The sequence below is a fragment of the Hippopotamus amphibius genome, chromosome 9 (assembly GCF_030028045.1).
Source record: "Hippopotamus amphibius kiboko isolate mHipAmp2 chromosome 9, mHipAmp2.hap2, whole genome shotgun sequence".
NCBI lineage: Eukaryota > Metazoa > Chordata > Mammalia > Artiodactyla > Hippopotamidae > Hippopotamus > Hippopotamus amphibius.
In genome coordinates this window covers 110,448,009-110,468,564 of record NC_080194.1, presented here as the reverse complement: position 1 = coordinate 110,468,564, position 20,556 = coordinate 110,448,009, and the positions used below count along the sequence as shown (strand labels likewise).

Below are 20,556 nucleotides of genomic sequence, written 5' to 3'. Positions count from 1 at the left end.
ATATATATGTACAACTGAATCACTTTGCTGCATAGAAGAAATTAACACAACATTGTAAATCAGCTATACTTCAATTAGAGAAAAAGAAAAGATTTTAAAAAATAAAATAGGAAAACTAAGCAAGAAAAAAAAGGCATCCAGATTAGAAAGTAAGATGTAAACTCATCGCTATTTGAAGAGGATGTGAAAGGAGAATGGTAAATTAGTCACTGGACTGACTGTGCTTATGGTCTCAGAGGGACCCTGGGTAGCTACCTAGGAGACAGAGGTAACACACAGGTGTGGAGCTGGGGGGATGGCTTTGAAGATCCCCAGAATGTGCACAGTGGAGGAGGTTACCCAGGGTATCCTGATGGTGAGAAATGAAGCGGAAAGCCAAGGAGGAGGATGACTGAAGAACAATCAGAAGACGGTGGTGCCACGGCCTCCAGATGAGAAAGATGCCAAGAAGGAATCTGCCAGCAATGTCAGATGTGGCCAGACTGGAGCAGGAACATGCCTGCTGGATGTGGTATACAGTGGTTTCAGCGTAATAACGCACACAGGTACAAAGAATTGCCCCTTCCTTGGGATTCACTTAAGCCAATGTCAATATTCAAGCTGAATGAAACAAATGACTTAAAAAAAACAAAACCTGAAAGGGAAAATCCCTGACTTGCCTGTGTAGCCAGATCCAGAGTCCCCTGGCTTTATTCACACTTTCCCCTGAGCCAGTATTTTTTTTTTTAATACCTTTAAAAGTCTCTTTTTTCCTTGAATGTATGTGATACCATGGAAGTGGAGGGCCACAGTTCCCAGAGCCAGTCTTGACCAGCCTGAGAATGGACCCTTCTACCCTCATTAAAATGATGGTTGCATAACTTTTTCTTTTTTTCTTTTTTTTTTTTTTAATAAAAAGGGAGATGTTATGCTTCACAGTTCAGGGGAGAAAAAAAGAATAACATTAACTTGTTTTTACTGTAGGATCTTAATGTAAAACATGCATTAAAAAAAGAGGGTGAGAACAAGGGCAAATGAGCAATTGCGTCTGCTTAGTCTCTTCAGTATTTGTTTTTGTCCAATTATATGTGCTTTTTGATACATTCAAATGTTCCTACAAAGAGCGTACATGACTTTTAAGATCAGAAAAAAAAATTGGTAAGGCTGGAAAAAAATGTTTTAATCAAATTCAAACAGAAGGTAAGCAGGGATAACAATATTAATGTTAGACAAACTATACTCAAGGCTGGGGGGAAGTATGCTTTTAAGATAAAGGGAGCCTTACATAATGGTAACAACCACAGCTAGTAGTGAAGCCATGCAGATACACATCTACAGTTGCCAAAGAAACTGACAACAAGATACAGAAAGCAAACATTATTAGGAACACGGGAAGGAATAGTCATTGTAGGAGGAGATTTTAAAACACCATTATCAAAGAGACTTGAGAAAATAAACTCACAGTCTAGCTAAATACACAAAATTGATGTCTGGCAGGAATTCAATTTCATGATTACAGTGTAGGGGGGTCTTTTCAAGTGTGTATAGAACATTTACAAAATTTGTTAATACTAGTCACAGAAGAAAAAAAAAATGTTAAATTCCTCTTCCAGTTAAAGAGAAGGCACTTGTAGCCTGGAGAAAATATAGAGACTGGAGCCGGGAAAAGAAAAGAGAGAAACAATATTAATGTAGTCCACTCTGTGTTCCCCAGGTATCTCAGGGGACAGGGGAGGATGAATGGGAATTAACTTTATGATCAAACTGAAACAAATACCTCTTCCCTACTTTTTGTACCCATTAAACATCTTCATTTAGAGCTGACGTGTGAAACCACTGAAACGGTTCCCAGTGGGTCTCCAAGTGTGGTCCCCACACCAGCAAGCATCACCGGGGAGCCTGTGAGAAATGCAAATTCTCAGACCCACCCCAGACCTCTTGAGGCAGAACTTCCTCCAGATCAGGGTCCAAGGAGGTTCTGAAGTGAAAGCATCGGATGCTAAAGGTGTATAAATACCCCAGCTCCCTCGCCCTTGAGCAGGTTGACTCTTGAGGGGTGGGTTTTACTCTGGCTTTGACTTCCCTTCCTTGTCCTACTTCCCTGCTCCTCTAATGATGCACTTTACCTCCCCCAAAAACGAATGCACTCAAATCTTAGTTTCAGGGGCTGTTCTGGGGGAACCTACACTAAGACATCTACTGGAGATCCCTGTTCTCACAGAGCTTGTGTTCTGATTGAGACTGACATATTCTTCCATTTCTTCCCCTCGGGCTGAGTCTGCTGAGATTTCCTTGGGGAAGACAGCCCCACTGGTAGTGAGTCCTCACCCCAATTCAATCCAGCACCTACTGTTTGCTTTCTTCTCTGGGTCTGCTAGCTCTGCTCTGCACCACCTCTGGTCCTCCGCTGCTCGCGGAGCCCTCTTCAGCTTCATCGCTTACTCCCTGGCTGGGCTGAAATAGGGAAGAACAAATCTGACTCCATATTAGATCTATTCCTTTTACGTTAACCTTTGTGCTCTGTTGCCTGTGCTCTGTCATGCTGGCTCTGCACCTTTTGTAAAAACATGTTACCTTTAGCCTGAAATATACAGGATAGCCTGTTTTCAAGGCTCTGACCCCTCAGGGTATAAGACTTTTCCATTCATGTAGAGATAAAAAGTTGCAGAACAGAAAATAACATTTGTCTTGTTGGAGGTTTACAGAAACGTCCTGACCTGGCCTAGGTGGACAGCTGCAAGAACAAAGAATTCCCACACTAAGAATTTTGCAACAACTAACCATGGCCTTTAAAAGCACTTTGCTGAAATCCTCCGAGGAGTCTGGGTTTTTTTAGGCCACCTTTCTCTGCTCCAAACTCCGACATTTCGGTTTGTTTGGCCTCCCTGTGTGTGAGGCACACGAACTTGTGTTCGGTAAGAGGGTGAGACTCACAGAGGGTTGGCGACCAGCCAGGGCCTGTGAGACCAAGTCCTGCCCAGCACTGGGAGTCCGGCTATGCAAGGCACGGCCATCTCACGTGCTATGTGCTACGGGAGGACACAGGGAGCTGAGGCAGCACAGAGCAAGCGTCTTAGGATGTCAGCAAAGGAGTCTCCCAGGAAGTGACACATCGGGGACACCGGGGGGATGAGTGGGATTTAGCTAGCAAACAGGGGGGAGGAGGAGCCAGGATTCCCTGCAGAGGGTTTGGAAGTACTTCTGAAGCCAGTGGTCTGCGGGGGCACACGGAGAGGCTGCAGAGAGGGCCACTGCAAACCATGACTTAGAGGCTTCAGGGGAACTGAAAGAACCTCCTTCTCCCAAGAAGACTCTCAATGTCAGTTTTAGAAGAATATAGATAATGAAATGCCAGGAGGTAAAGAGAGAAAAATAAGGATGTGACAAATCAAGCAAATGACCCTCAACATCTGGAGGCCCAGGCGATGGTGGTGCCCTGATGGGTGTAACGCTGGGTCCAGACCCGCTCAAACCCTTCGCTGGTAACAATCAGCTGGTTCAGAAGGGGCAGGGGGACTTCAGCTCCCGGGGCCGATGAAATGTGAGCTCATCGGCGCTCCTGAAGATAACCAGGTTTCCAAAAGGACCCCGTGACACTGTCCTGCCTCTTCCTCACCCTTCCCTGACCCAGGAGCACAGGGTAATCTTCAACGGATCACACCGAGAGTGAGGGGTTCAGCCTGCTTCTTATCTTTCAGTTGCTCAGAAGATAAGCCTCCTTGGCCTTAAGCATGCACACTGGCTGCCTTTCTTTGATGTCATCGGCTTGTGCAGTTTCTACCTGCAGTGAATTTTGCAGGCTGGGAGCCAACACAAAGGTACAATTAGCCCAAGCAACCCCCGCGACCAGCACCTCCGTCCCTAGGCCCCCGTCTCCAAGGACTTCAAAGGAGTTTTGTTAGTCATATAACAAATACAAAAAATGTCTGTTATATTTTTTAACTGACCCATCATTCCTAGTAGAACTGAACTCCAAAAGACCTACAAACACTGTGCATTTCCACCGACAGTCACTTTGGGCCCAGTGGCCCTGAGGGGCATTCTGACGTATGATCCACAGTTCCCATCACGGGACAGAATTTCCCCTTTTCTTCCGCCTCTGGGAGGAGGACAGTGGAGACGGGGTGGGTGGTGGGGGTGGTGGAGGAATTCAGCTCTTCAACGTCATCTACTTTAGGTAATAGAAAGAGGGGAAATTCGTCCAGACACATAACCAGTAGTTCATTCTTAAGAGCCCTGGAGGACTCAAGGACTAATGAACTGGCGTTTGCCTGGGTGCCCCCACTCCCCAGCTATGCCCCAGGGACAGGAGACAACGGCGCCTGGGCTCAGGATGGAACGAAGGTGGCCCTTCCCCCCCGGCTGACATCCTGTGCCTGCATCTTCTCCAACAAGCGCGTGCAGGCCGGCGGTCCCCATACCTTCGTCACTGTTGTCATCCACCAGGATGATCTCCCTCAGCAGGTGGGTGGGCGTGTGGTTGACCGCGCTGTGAACTGACCGCAGGATCACCGACAGGGCCTCGTTCACGAAGATAAATATGATGGATATCTGGGGCAGCTCCTTGGCATACTTCAGCTCCTTGCACCTGGGGGAGGACAGCAGGAGAGAGCGGAGTCAGAGGAAGGAACAAGGCACAGGCACGGAGGCTGCACGCGGTGGGGATGTCAGCCCGATGCTGGTAAACGTCCTCCCAGGGTGAGACTCACTGGTTCCCTCTTGGCCTCTCTTGGCTAATATCTGAGGATAAAACCTAAGGAGGAGACAGTGGAGAGATCCAGCTCCACTTCCCCCAAATTTACCCCGCCCCCCACAGGCATGGGAAGCATCGGTCTTGGGCGCATGTCGACTGTACCCCAGGCTGTCACACCCACAAGTACCCCCGGTCTCACTTCAGTGCACCCCTGCCCGACCTTCCCACTCCAGGCCCCTGTGTCTCCTTGCTCGCAGCCTGCTTTGCTACCTCCTGAGCAACTGCCTCACCCCCATCAGTTCTCATCCAGAGGCTGGGAAAGGATGTATATATACCCCAGTTCCCTCAGCCCTTGAGCTGGTTGACTCTCAGGGGTAGGTTTTACACTGGCTCCCAGAGATTCCCCCCGTGGAATTAAGCTCCATCACCCAAGGTAGCAATCTGCATAACACCCCCTTTTGGGGACGCCTTCCCCTCTCAGTCCTCCTTCTTCTTAGTGGGGCTCTTTTCACTGCCCAAATAAACTAATGCACTCAAATCTTTGTTTCAGGGTCTGTTTCTGGGAGACTCCAGACTAAGACACCTATTGGACCTACTAAGGACCCAGCACTATACAGGAGACCTCTGCTCTCATGGAGCTTACACTCTGGGAAAAGACATGAAACACAAATTAAATTACTCATAATCAAGGAAGTGGGGCCTCTACCTGCTAGGACCGTGCTGCCTGACACACCCTAACTCTTCTTGCAAGCATTCCTAAGAACCTCCCTGGGAGCTGGAAATGTGACCACAAGCCTAAGGACCGGACCCGATCCGGTCCTTCCTTCTAATATCCAGCAACTCCCCCATCCCTGAAGACAGGAGTGCAAGAGAAGAATGTTTTTCATCCAGGCTGGACTCAGGGGCATAGGGCTTGGGCCTCCCTGGGGGCGCCCGGTGATGTAAGAGATGACTGGTACCCAGGGAATTGGCTCTGGATGGCTCAGTGATGGAAGCACCAGCGCTCTGTCCTGGGAGCACTAGGGAATTTGGTTTTATGCTTAAGTCTGAGCCACATCAGAAATACCAAGCGGAAACTGAGCAGGATGGAATACAGAGCTAGCGCATTTCAATGCATCCTCCTCCTCCTTGTGTGAGACTGTACAATATATAGCACAATGTGTTCCAGAGCAAAACAAAGGGAACAAGATGAAGGGATGGAGTGAGAGGGAAGCAACACTGAAGAGAGAGCAAGAAATACAGCTGTTTTTTATGCTGAACAGCTTGGGCTGTGTCGGGCCGTATTAATCATGTAGGCAATTTTTGGAAGAAAATAGTTTTGTTACAATATATATTTGTGTCTCCTGGAGAAGACCATCCAGGGACCTATTGATCACGCAGTCTCATTTTTACCATGACGCTGTAAATTCACTTCTGGGGACTGCCGAGGAGATTAGAATGGTTATTGACGGGCTCTCGGGCAGTTGGCGGGAATCATCTCATTTACATGCTGCATGGTGATCTGGGGAAGGAAGGCACATCCCAGGAGGTCCCTCAGAGCCCCCTTTTTGGGGCTGGTAGCCTTTCTGAGCCTGGCAGGCTGGCAGGCGCTCATTCTCAGCCCATTCCTCACCATACACTCCAGCACCCGCGCCACACACACCCACCTACTCTGACCATGCACTCCTGGGGCTGGTTTCTTTTTTTCTTTTCTTTTCTTCTCTTTTCTTTTCCTTTCCTTTCTTTTCTTTTCTCTCTTTCTTTTCCTTTTTTTTCTTTTGGCCACACTGCTTGGCATTTGGGATCTTAGTTCCCCGACCAGGGATTGAACCCACGCCCCCTGCAATGGAAGCAAAGAGTCTTAACCACTGGACTGCCAGGGAAGTCCCAGGGCCTGGTTTCTTTTGGGCCTTTGTTTTTTTTTTTTTTAACAGATTTTGGTCCTGGAAATTAAGAAGCAAAAAGGCCAGACTGCATTGTACCAGCATCCTCTTCTCCAGCTACAGGCAATGGGGTCAGGCTGCCATTAACGCTGAGCTGTGGGTTAAGCCTCCTGGCCAAAGCAGTCAATCCCCTCTGCTGAGTTGGGACTCATGGGACCCTCCGGGGGATGGGGGCCCCAATCCTGCCCCTTCATGGTCAAGGTGGCCATTCAGCAAATCATGAGGGAATCTCAGAAGCAAGAAGCTCTCTGCCACACATTGAACCTGTCACCCTGCGCACACTGTCCGTGTCTTTTTCATCTCTAAAACTGTCCGAATAATCCTCGCCGTACTTAGTTCTGGGTGCCTGGCTAAGGTCCTCATAAGGATGAAGTGAGACCAGCCTTTGAGAGCCCTGGGAAAATGCAATGTACCAACCAATGGAAAGACCAGCCTGCCTGCCCGGCCCTTCCATCCTCCCTCCTGGCTCCCTTTCTGTAGATTTCCCATTACCACGGGCCAGGCTTCCAGAGTTTTCACTCAACCCAGACCCTTCCTGCAGGACCCACCCGGGACTCTGCTCCCTGAAAGCTCCAACCTTGCCCAGCTCACAGTGATTCACCTCTCCTGTGCCCGACATTTCACAGTTTCCCAAGAGGCAGACGATATGAATACGGTCATTACAAAAATCAGCGTGGTTTTGTTGCTCTAGAGAGGTAGACTCTGCCTTTAAAAAATCTCTGAGCCTGGCTTATGGCCTGATATACAGAAGCAGCCACAATATGCTAGAGAGATGGAGGCTCTAAGCACCTGCTGTAAGGAGGAGAGACAGACTGAAACATACATTACTTCTGATCAGACACCCAATGCCCAAAGTGGAGGATGATCGCAGGAAGGGAGATTAAGAGTGGATGGTGCAAAGGAAAGAGAGAGGCCTCACAGGCCTTAGAAATACTAGAGATGGGACTTCCCTGGTGGCACAGGGGTTAAGAATCCACCTGCCAATGCAGGGGACGTGGGTTTGATCCCTGATCCGGGAAGATTCCCATATACCACGGAACAACTAAGCCCACAAACCACAAGTACTGAGCCTGCACTGTAGAACCCATGAGCCAGAACTACTGAGCCCATGTCCACAACTACTGAAGCCCGCATGCCTAGAGCCCATGCACCACAACAAGAAAAGCCACCGCAATGAGTAGCCCATGTGCCGCAACGAAAAGTAGCCCCTGCTCACCGCAACTAGAGAAAGACTGCACACAGCAACGAAGAGCTAATGCAGCCAATAAATAAATAAATAAATAAATATTTAAAAAATAAGAAATACTAGAAACGCACAGAGGAAGAGAACAGATATGGCTTCTGAGCCTAGGAGTTGATGCTGGACCAATCGTCCCTGTGGCCTGATGATGCTCAGACGGTGTTTCCAAAACACATACATCTGGGTATCGCACAGCCGGCAGACTAGGGCTAACATAAAAGAAGCATCCCCCCACCCTCATTTCCAGGTTCCTGCAGAGCCGACCGGGTGGAGGGTGCTCGTTGCCAAGGTGGTGTGCGATGGCCCACAGGCAGGCAGATCTGGGGAAGGTAGCAGTCACCTCAGCTCAGCATCCAGCCCAGTCTTTAATTCATGAAACTTACAGAATCAGACATGTTTCCTGCCTCTCCGACAGCCTCCCAGACCGCAAAATCCAGGTGAGTGACGGCAACCTGGAAGGTCGAGTGGCTAAAAGAATAGGTTCCGGATTTGAAAGATACCTGGGAAGAGGCCGGCATGCCACAGAAACTGTAAAATAACTAAAAATCCGCAGGGCTTTGCGTGCTTCCTCTAGAAAGACAGACTCAGATGTGGGTCCCAGAAATCACAAATTTGCTTGCAATAACTAGTCAGTAAGAAATAAACAATCTTTTGTCTGAAAGAAAATGGTTGGCAGGAAAGCTATCTTAAGCTCTGGATCAATTCCAATCACAGCCCCAGGCCAGAAGGGGAGCTACAAAGAAATTCAAAGACCAGGTTCCTCTCCTCAAAGGGCTATAGCAGGGGACCAGCTTCTCTGTGAAGCTGTCCTCACAGAGAAAAGAAAGCAGAAACCAATAACCAATCAAGCGAGGTCTCCTTAGACACCTTAGGACTGTCCATCTGTCTGTTTGTCTGGGATGCCTCCTTGAACTCTGGAACAGTCCAAGGGTAACCACTGTCCCCCCTCCCTCATCCCTGTCACCCCAGAGTCACTACCACTGACTTCACTTAACACAAAAAGTGCACATGCTCTTACTTTACGGATGCTGAGTAAGAAGAGTTCCGGAGACTGAGACACCTCTGGGAACCCACTAGAGTCAAGTGCCAAGATCAAGGGTCAAGGTCTCCAGCAGGGGAGAAATCAAAAGCCCAAAGAGCCACCCACACCCTCTCAGAAGCAGAGCCCTGCCCACGACCAGCTCTGAGGCAAGCAAGTTCTATGACCCCAATGTGATACAGATAAGAGGTCCTTGTGACCCAGTCTGCCAACCTGGAAACAAAAAGAGGTCCCCAAAATAACCCCATCATTGTATAAACATTTAGATGCAACCTCCAGGAGACCCAGGAGGTCACATTATTATGCCAATAATAATAATCAACACTTCACAGTACAGGCGACTCCACAGTACTTCACATGCTGGAAGCGTCCCTGTACTGTATTATCCTAACAGGGGAGTGCTAAGGTGTTCTCCATGTTGGGTCTGTTTCTTTGACTTTGACCTTTGCTTTTCGTTGCTTTCATCATACACAATGCCTGCCTCAGGGAACCCTACCCATCTGTGAAACTAACACATCCCTTCCCCGAGGGTAGACACTCCAGGAGATGTTTTGCAAGACTGATAACCCTTTTTACTTTACTTCCTCACCTCTCCCTCTCTGATTCTGTAAAGAAACTGCCATCCAGACCCCAATAAGATGGTTTTTAGGAGACACCAGTCTGCCATCTTCTCGGTCTGCCAGCTTTCTGAATAAAGTCATATTCCTTGCCTCAACACCTCATCTCCAGTTCATTGGCCTGTTGTGCGGCGCACAGAGCAAGCTTGGACGCAGTAACACGATCTCATTTAACGTGAACAGCAATCTTACACGGTAGGCGGTATTATCATCCTCATTTCACAGCTGAGGAAACTAGGGCACAGAGAGGTGAAGTCACTTGCCCTAAGTCACAGAGCAGGTCTGAAAAGCAGCAGGAGTGCCTGGATGTGAACTTCACCATCTGATCTTTAGACTCCTGCAAATGCCCCTGCATGCCCAGGGCAGGGTGTGATAGCTACAGCAGACAAGCCTCTACACATTTTCCAGCCCAGCCCCTTCCTAGCTGGGGAGCTTTGAATAACTTGCTTTGTCTCTCTGAGCCTCAGCTCCCTTATCTCTGCCCTAAAAGTTCCATCGAGGTGGCAGCCCTCCGTGGCCAGCTGCACCAAACCATGGCGGCTGGGGGCAGACAGAGTACAGACCAGGAGGGGTCCCTTTAAGTGGGAGGGGTGAGCATAAGCCAGCCCCACCATCCCCGGGGGTTGATAAGGCTGGTGGGAACATGGGCCAATCTCCTAGTGTTCTGGCCGTGAATCTGGGCAGGGGGCCACTTGGGTCCTGGCCCCCTAGAAGTTATCAAAGTCGTTTAACTGAAGACCCCAAGCAGAGTGAGGCCACATCTGCTCTCAGCCATGCCAGGACATTGCCAAAGTTCAGCTGCTGATGAACCACTTCAGTCCTCACGTACCCAGGCCTATCTCTGTGGGTGCCCACCAGCCCTCAGCGCAGAGGCAGGGAACCCCAGGACCTGGGGGTGGAGGGTGCACATGTGTGTGCTCAGGATGGTGGGTGGGGCTCGCTCAGGGCAGGTGCCCCCAGCGCCTGAGCCCAGGCTCCAGTCCTTGCCCCTGGTTCCACTCCCGGTCATCAGTCCTCCAGGTCCCATCTAAGGTGAGGGCTCCCCGTCACTCAGCCTACCTGGTTTCTCTGTGTCACGTGGTTCACGTGGCCCATCACTGTGCGGCCAACCTGCAGGGCCTTCCTAGCTGCTCACCTCAGCTCTGGCTCCCGAGTGCAATGATGCCCTTCAGTCTCTGTCCCACTGTCTGCCCGACCCTAGTGAAGGGACCAACACCAAACACTGTTCGAGCGCTAATCCCGATGTCAGTAAGGAGAGTCCTGGGTTTGATGGCTAAAATGCACTCAACATGATGACAAGGCAGTGTAACGTAAGGTGGTAAATGCTATACAGTCATCCCTCAGGATCCTCAGGGGATTGATTCCAGGACCCCTGCAGAAAGCAAACCCCAAAGATGCTCAGTCCCTTCTATAAAATCCTACGTATCCAAGGATTTAGCCAACTGCGGATCCAAATCTACAGTTGGTTGACTCTGCAGATGGGGGACCCATAGATACGGAGGGCCAACTACAACTAAACCAAGCAAGTCTAAGTGCCCATGATGGTTAATTTTATGTGACAACTTGACGAGGCCACAGTACCCAGATATTTGATCAAACATTATTCTAGATGTTTCTGTGAAGGTATTTTTAGATGAGATTAACATTCAGATCAGTAGGCTTACAGTAAAGCAGGTTGCCCTTCAAAATGGGGGTGGGCTTCATCCAATCAGTTGAAGGTTTTAAGAGGAAAAGGACAGAGGACCCTGAGGAAGAGGGAATTCTGCCAGCAGACTGCCTTTGGACTTGAGCTGCAGCATCAGCTCCTCCCTGGGTCTCATGGCTGTTGACGAGCTCTGCAGAATTTGGCCATGTCAGCCTCCACAATCATGTAAGCCCAAGTCCTTAAAATAAATCTCTCTCTTGCTTTTCATCTACGTACCTATCCATGTATCTATCTATCATCTATCTATAACTTATCTATCTATATCTCTATCTCTATATTATCTGTATCCCATTTATATCTTAGACACACTATCTTATCTCTACAGACACAGATTAGATAGCTAGCTAGGTGGATGGATAGATAAACAGATAGATGGATGGATACATAGGTAGGTAGATAGATTGATGATAGATACATAGATAGATAGATAGATGATAGATAGATAGATAGATAGATAGATAGATAGATAGATAGATAGATAGATAGATAGATAGATGATAGATATCCTATTACTTCTATTTCTCTGGAAGACACTCACTGATACACTGCCCTGTAATTTGGAAGAAAAAATTATACCAAATTGAGGTGTCCTGTCTCATCAGAACCCTGTCATTCCAATCTCTCCTTTCTGTCACAGCCTCAGACACCATCTCAGCACAGCCAGGGAGCCTCTGACCCATGACCAGAAGGACCACCTAGTTTGGCAGTGCAATTATCTCAAAACTCCCATGGTCTTTCCTGGACCTTATCACTGCCCAGAGCTGCTGCACCGCAACTGTCTCCATCTTCAACAGCCACAACCTCCTTTCCTTCCAGTTCTTCCCACCCTGTATCCCCCAAACACCCACTCTTCGACCTCAATGAGACCTCCCAGTCCTGGGCCACTCTATTTTCACTCAGTATATTAGCTCTGCCCTCGCCCAGATGAAATCTACACACTTCCCTTTACCCCTGCCTTCATTCCACCCTCGCTCCCTTGGCCTTCTTTCTCGCCAGCCCTGAAGAACCCCAGGCTGGGGATCAGTTGTCCATCTGACTTTCCTCCCCTTCACACATGCTTCTAACACTGTTGGAAAAAGTCCCACTGCAGTGGTGACAAGACAAATCCAAGGTCCCCAGTAACCACAGAGCCCTGGGAGCCGCCCTGCACCCTTCTTTTCGAGGCAGGTCAGAACCCTCGATTTCACCATCCTCACCCCCATCCCTACTTCCTACTTTCCTCGCTTTCCTTGAGACAACCTCCCTCTTGCAGGTACCTCCTACTCCACAGAGGGAATCAAGGTCACCAGCAGGAATCTCCAAGTGTGCCAGGCCTATAGCAGCAGAGGCAGCATCCCCGGCAACCTGTTAGAAATCCACCTCGTCAGCCCACCCAGACCCACTGGCTCAGAGTCCCTTACCAGGTTCTGCAGGTGGTTTATCCGCGCCACATGGAAATGAGAGAAGCACTTCCCAGCTCCCCTCGCCACCAACAAACTTATCAACCTCTGAACTCAGCCTTGAAGGAGGCACGCTCAGGAGGTCAGAGGTAACCCCCTCATCTGTGTTGTGGATTCCCCAGCCTCCTCCCATCCAAATGCCTTGTTTCCCCCATTATTCTCTCTTCTCTAGCTTCACGCTCCCTCCACTGACTATTTCCACTCAAGGAAGGGACCCAAGTCTCTCCCGTTTACATCCCAAAACTCCCTTGTCCCACAGCCTTAATCAGCATCTTCTCTTTGTCTGCCCTCCCTGACTTCCTCCTTTATCTGTCATTCATCCCTCACTCCACCATCATTTGCCTCCTAGTTACCTTATTCTGCTAAAACTGCTCTTGTTAGTTTCCAGTGACATCTACGTGGCCAGAATCAATGGAGACTTCCCAGCCTCACCCCAGTTGACGATCCTTTCTGCAGTGTTGAACACGGTTGCCCCTCTCCTTACGTGAACAGTAATTACTCTTAGATCCTGACACCGCTGCCATTCTCATCCCCAGCTCTGCTTTTTCTCCCACTGGAGATCTGCCCTGGCCACTTGTTTATTTCACAGGTTTCCCTTTCGTGGTAATCCTCCAAATTCCAGAATTCCTCAGGGCTCCTTCTTCTGCCCTCTCCTATTCTCACTTGCTCAACCCTTCCTGGGTGACCTCATCCAAGTTGACAGCTCCAACCATGGTGCCAGCAACTTCTAAACCCACATCTCCAGCCTGGGTGCTTCAAGCTTCTGCTTCCCACTGGACATCTCCACTCGGACATCTCATCAGCACCCCAAATACAGCATGCGTAAAACTGACACCTGCTCTCTCTGCACCTTCCTGTCTTCATTGAGCGGCACCACTCTTTCTCTTTGGGAGTCAACATGACCCGTTTGACATGTCCAATCGGTCACCAAGTCCTAAAGATTCTGCCATCTTTAGGATCTCTTTATGACACTCCCCTCCACCCCCATTTCTACTGCCACACCTCCCCTCCACATCACTCCCCCGAATGACACCCGAAGCCAACTAACCAGTCCCTGACCTCCAGCCTGTCCATCTGCAGCCCACTGTGGCTAGCGTGATCTTTCTAAGATGCAAATGTCACTCTTTTATTTCCACTATCTCTTTGCCTCTCTGTGGCTTTCAGAATTAGCTTCAACTTTGCTTGACATCTAAATTCAGCCCCAGCTCATCTCTCCAACCTCATCCCCTCCCCGTTGTTTCCCCCAGGAACTGTAAACTATTTGTATTTCCCAGAACCAGAAATGCTGCTTCTCAATTCACACACCCTTCTCTCTGTCTAAAACGCCCTTCCTCCTGCGTAACCTGCCCTCTTCCCTCAGCCCAGTTCCAGGCAGCTCTCCCAGACGCCCAGCAGGATGTCAGGCCCCTGTCCTTTGTCACTTTCTCTCCCTCTGCACTCTGTCATCCTGACACTGTTCACTCTGTCCTCTCCCACTGCGGGACAGCCAGTGGGTCTTCTTTCTTTTTTGTTTCACCAGAGCCCAGCATAATACTTGGCAGATAAATGGTTACTGAATGAACAAATAAAAACCCTCCTATCTTCCCAATTTATTCCTTCCACTCTTTTATGATCCAAGGCATCACTTATCTCCTTCTGCAATTATAGCATCGGTGATGGCACCTCAACACTTAAAAGATAACATCCCAAACACAACTGCCTGCTGTCTCCCTTGATTTAATAATCAGAGCTCAAATTCTGAAGACTGCTCGGGTCAAGTGCATTAACCAGCCCCAAACTCTTTTTTTCTTCCCTCCTCATCAAGCCTTGCCTATAATCCTAAGAAAGAGTGGTATCATTTTTAGCAACAGCAAACCTTGCAAAACAAGATATGGGGCTGAATAAATGAGAATGTATGAGGCCCCTCTTTTGGATCTCTCATTATTAGGGAACATGCACACTTTGCTGAGTGGTTTAATTTCCTCTGGTTGAGCTCAGCTCCTCCAGGAAGGAGCAGCACACCTCATTAGCTCAGTTCCTACACAGAGCAGTCTCCAAGACAAACTGCCTACTCCAGCATTTGCGTCTGCATGCCTCATGCCCATCAATTATATTGGGGCAATTTTCACGAATCAAGATTCAGCCCGCTCCATGCATGGCATGGGTTCTTATCTTGGGGTCCAGGGAGCCCCAGGAAAAGCTCCAGAAATTGGATGCAAGATGTTGTGGATGTAGGAGGATTTGTTTTTTCTGGGCTCCATCAGCTTCCCACAGGAGCACAGTGGGAGGGGAGGAACCCAGGCCATACAGCCAGAGGGGACCATTATCAGTAGCAGCTCAACACCCTGGTCAAGACCAGTGCCAGGCTCATACCCTGTTTTCAAGCACCATGGGGTCAACAAAACTCTATGCCTCCCCTGCCAGCCTGGTTCCTATAAATGTTTATTTTGGAATATTCCCCAAACCACTTCTGATTTTTGGACTGAATACCTACTGGCTCTGTGGCTTCCTGGGAAGTCTCTTTCTCTGAGTTGTAAAGAGTTGCTTTTCCAAGGACAAGACAATCATCTTTAGGCAGAAAACCCACAAGACTCAGCAATGCTTGGCCAGATGACAATTATGCCAGTTTCAAGGAGGTCCTGACATGGGCAAAGAAATGCCACCTGTCTCTATCTTCAGAAGGCTTTTTTTTTTTCCCCCGTGAAAATGGTTGCTTCGCCATCTTTAACTTTTAGCTCCAACCACAGTTTCCTACTTTATGCAGCACTGCTTTTCCTAAAAGGAAGGGGGAGCCACACACGTATGGGGCTGGGGCTGGGGCGGGGGCATCCTTCAGATTCTCAGCTTAACAGATGAATATGCCTGAGTATGATGTAGCTTATCTTGCTGTCTTCAACCGAAGAAAACAGGAAAAGAAAAGAAAAACCCCTTGAGTTCTATTAAGCAATAGCTCAGGAGGAGAATTTCTAAAAACAATTAAGGGTAAATTAATGCAGACAGTTTCAGGCCACAGCTGAGAAAGCCTCGGTGCACTTAAGACACAGGGAATGCTGCCTAATTCATACATAGTATGCATCCTATAACCTTTCTAAGGCGAGTGGAATCAGAGGGGACAGCCCCAACTGCTGCAGGAGGGACAAAAATACATTAGGAAATGATGCAGATTGGAAATAATAAACAGCAGTGTTCCAAAGCCCAGCATATCCAAAATTTGATCAAAAAGATTCTTCACAGAAACTGAAGGTCATGCAATGCTCTCTTCTCAGCCAGTACCCACTCTTTCCACCCCCAGCCCCTCACAAAGTGCCAATCTGGTTCTAAAGGTTGTTACCCTGTCACTTCAGCATAGCAACAAGAAACATATTACCAAACTAGCTATTTTTCCTCTTAATGTTCAAGCCAAACTGGCCAGTCAAGCCCATCTTTTTACTGACACTGACCCTGAAAACATTTCTATTTATTCCTGCATCTGGGTCACCACTCTGTCCTTGGCATTATTGTTTTTACTTTTCTCCCCCCAATTTTTAAAATTGAAGTATAGTTGATTTACAATGTTGTGTTAGTTGCAGGTGTACAGCAAAGTGATTCAGATATATATATATATATATATATATATATACACTCTTTTTCAGATTCTTTTCCATTTTAGGTTATTATAAAATATTACATATAGTTTCCTGTGTTATACAGTAGGGCCTTGTTGTTTATCTATTTTATATATAGTAGTGTGTATCTGTTCATCCCAAACTCCTAATTTATTATTGTTATTACTTCTATAATTGTTACCTCCACCCATAAAGTCTTCCCTGAGGACGGGCCCCCCTCGCTTTGAGTCAAATCCGATACACCTGCCTCTCCAGGAACAGCTTAGTCTTAACCCAGCATGCCTGACTTACAGAAAATGTCTTCTCCTATCCTGGACTGCTAAAGCAGTTCAGCAGATGCCATTCATCCTATGTGCAGAATGCATCAATGCCCCAGTCCTTCCTTCCTCAAGGAATGCAGGTCCTTTGCCATGTGACTCTGAAGTTGTCCTCACTAAAGAGGCAAAGTCTATTTCCCCACCCATTGGATCTGGGCTCAGCCCCATGACCTGGTTTGACTAGCAGGACAAGGTGAAGTGCTTGTGCCAGCTCCAAGCATAGCCTCAAGACAGGGTCTCATCATATACACACTACTATATATAAAATAGGTAACTCATAAGGACCTACTATATAGCATAGGGAATTTCACTCACTGCTCTGTAATGGCCTATATGGGAAAAGAATCTAACAAAAGGTGGATATATGTATATGTATAACTGATTCACTTTGCTGTACACCTGAAACTAACACAATATTGTAAATCAACTGTACTCCAATAAAAATTTTATAAAAATAAATTTTAAAAAAAGGGTTTCGTGCCCTTGGCCATCACCTGAGAAGCACTGGGCTGGCCCTCTGGTCCCAGATGAAGCTGAGTGGTAAGAAAGTGACACATCGCACAGGACATGGGTGAGCTCAGCCAACGCAGCTGCTCACCATGCCAGGAACTTGCCAGGGTATACATTACCTCATCACTTTTCACTATGAGCCAGTCACGTGGGTATCCCCATTTTGCTGATAAGAAAACTGAGGCTCAGAGTCACAAGCCCAAAGGCGAGTGAGTGGTAGACTTAGCGAGGCTGTCACCCAGCTCCACCTGACTGAAAAGCCCCTTTTCTTAGCCTCTGCAAAAAGAAAGGACTTATCAAGGAGGGTCTGGGTGGAGCGATTTTGATGGCTTCTCTTTCTTCCTTTATATTTCACTTTATTTCACTTCCTTTATATTCCACACCCAACATGTATGACTTACATAACTTAAAAGAAAACTATGAATGTTACTTTTTGAAAGGTTTCTACAGAAATCATGTTAGCACTTGACACATGATTTCAGCATTGACTTGAAAGAGTAAACAGGTAAGAATCAATAACAAAACTGTTGAGGGGAAAAGGGTATTAAGGAAACCCAGACACATATGATGTTAAAATCCAATATGATGTTAAAACCCAGAGACATATATGATGTTAAAAGCTACTATAATTTAATCAATAACACATTGATTGACAGGTGAAACAGAACTAAGAGGCCAGAAACAAAGCTGATCTTAGAGAATGTATGCCAGGAACACACCACAAACCAAAGTGTAGGGGAAGAATCGTTCAAAACATGTGTTGGGACTACGGTCCCTCTATTGGGGAAAATCATGAGAGTCTCCCCTCCAAACATACTGCAAAATAAATTTTATTTTTTCATTTTTTAAAAATTAATTAATTTATTTATTGGTTGCATTGGGTCTTTGTTGCTGCACATGGGCTTTCCCTGGTTGCAGTGAGCGGGGGCTGCTCTTCATTGAGGTGCGAGAGCTTCTCAATGCGGTGGCTTCCCTTGTTGCGGAATGGGCTCTAGGCTCTCAGGCTTCAGTAGTTGTGGTGCATGGGCTTAGTTGCTCCGCAGTATGTGAGATCTTAGTTCCCTGAAGAGGGATCAAACCCGAGTTCCCTGCATTGGCAGGCAGATTCTTAACCACTGCGCCACCAGGGAAGTCCCAGAATAAATTTTAGATAGATAAAACAGTTAAACTGAGAACTTGAAATATGAGGAAAGTAAAATAAAAATGAAAATAAATATTCATACAAATTCTGGATATTAAAGAATCAACCGGTATGTTTCCTGGTGGTCCAGTGGTAAAGATTCTGCCTTCCAGTGCGGGGGACTCAGGTTTGATCCCTCGTCAGGGAACTAAGACCCCACATGCCACAGGGCAACTAAGTCCACGTGCCTCGACTAGAGAGCCCACATGCCGCAACTACTGAGCCCGCACGCCTCAACTAGAGTGCCCACATGCTGCAAACTACAGAGCTCACGCACTCTGGAGCCTGTGTGCCACAACTAGAGAAGAGAAAACCCGCACACCACAACTAGAGAGAAGCCCGTGTGCCGCAACAAAAGAACCCGCGTGCCTCGATGAAGATCCTGCGTGCCACAACTAAGACCCGATGCAGCCCCGACCCCCCCAAAAAAAAATCAACAGTTTGACGACAACTGCAAACCTCTGATTATCAAAAGTAATAAAATTAAGACACCAGTAAACTACCACAAAAATTTAGAGCAATTGCAAAAGATAATGAAAACGCAAAGCACACAATTAGGTAAATAAAAAACACAAACACATAATTCAGAGAACAAAAGAAATAAATAAACATGAGATGAGGGGGCCCCTCACAAATAATAAGCGAAAGTCAAATTAAAACAATAATGAAATGTCATTTTGCTTCTAAGTGGTGATATTATCAATAATTTTTTTTTGTTTTTTTATACATTTTCTGTTCTTATTTTTTTATAGTGAGCAAATATAACACAGAAAAACACATCTGTTTAGATTAATGCATGATGACAGGACCATATTGCAAAATTAAAGGGGACAGCAATGCTTGGCTACACTCTTGGATTTTCTCATGAGTGTGACATCATTTGGCATAAATAATAGACACCCCATGTCATCCGACAACCTGCCCTCTGAGACCAAATCGGGAAGAGAATTCTGAGTCAAAACTAAAAGCACCACTATTCTCTTTTCAAAGGCAGATGTGGAAGAAAGATGACTTGGCCCGACCTCCTGTTATTCATTCTAGAAAACAAATATACCTACCACAATGGACCTCCAACTTTTTTCTCTAACCAGAAGCTATTCCATGATGGCCTCGTCTAATAAACATAAAACCAATCACTCATAAACCTTCCTCTGTTAGCAACATGTAGCTTTGAGAAGGCATGAGAAACTTAAACATAGGGCTGTGATTTGATAAAAACCCAGTGAGCTCCAGCCATATGCCAATTTCTTAAAGTTATGGGAATTGCCATTTACAGTGATAATAAATGCTACACAGGATGAAACCCAAGCTTGGGCATTTAACAGAGAACCTGAAGCATCCGACTGAACTTGCCAGGCATCTAGTCTCACCATTAATAACCATTTATAAAACAATCTAATGACTTGCGTGACCAATTCCTAACATGAGGATGTCCTTCTTCTGCTCTGGAGTAAAATGGCCTGAAAAGAAACTTCAATCCTCTTCACATTTCAAATCCTCTGGTTTCTCAACGTCCTGCAGAATTCTCCCTGCCATGGTACCAGCCCTCAGACATATGTGAATAACACGTAGTTCTCATTCTTTTCAACCTTCTTCCAGGTAATGCCTTCCTTGCTAAAATCCCACAGCTAAGATCTGAAGTGAACTTGGAGGCCTCCGTGTTGACACAAGTCATCACATCTTAGGCTGGTGAGAGAGGCACAGAAGTGGCAGCGGATAGACGAGGCAGAGGAGCAGCAATAAATCTTTCCATGCAGCCTTTGGCTCCAAAATTAACCCTTCTCATCACCAGTCTATAGATTCCATGAAGTCAGGGACCACATCTCTTTGGCTGATACATCTCCAGCACGTAGGTTGGGCTCATTCCAAATGCTCAATAAATATTTATTAAATACATTAACAAATCAAATAGAAGGAATTCTAGTCACTTGAGGCACAAAGGGGTTATACAGAGTACACAGTTCTAGAATTCCAACAATGAAATAAAGAGCCTATAATCCTAGGAAAATGGAGTCCCCTCCTGGGGTACCTCCTTTGCCTGTTCGAAGCTGCCACATCAGATCACTGGAGAAGCAGCTCACCTTGCTGAGGATGGTGACTTTATTCCAGACAATTTTTTTTTTTTTTTTTTGGCCGTACTAGCAAGATCCAGGAGAGGGAAAACTCCTGGAAAACTAAGCTATACAAATATGCCTCAATGCTTATGACAGATGGAAGGCAATGCCTATCCCTTGATTTAACATGGATCTTCTATTCACCCCAAAAAACGGTGTCCTTATTTTTAACACACCAAAGGACAAGTGTATCTGTATCACCTATTAGCTTCACTGT

The 20,556-nt window shown here is 46.9% G+C and overlaps 1 protein-coding gene across 2 annotated transcripts in view; it reads right to left on the bottom strand.

The window, feature by feature from the left end:
- Positions 1 to 20,556, bottom strand: part of GALNT17 (polypeptide N-acetylgalactosaminyltransferase 17) — a 426,893-nt gene that overhangs the window by 220,809 nt on the left and 185,528 nt on the right. For both annotated transcript variants that reach the window (XM_057696027.1, XM_057696029.1), the window contains exon 3: positions 4,401 to 4,567. In XM_057696027.1, the coding sequence (XP_057552010.1) occupies positions 4,401 to 4,567 (167 nt within the window). The remainder of the gene's footprint in view (positions 1 to 4,400; positions 4,568 to 20,556) is intronic.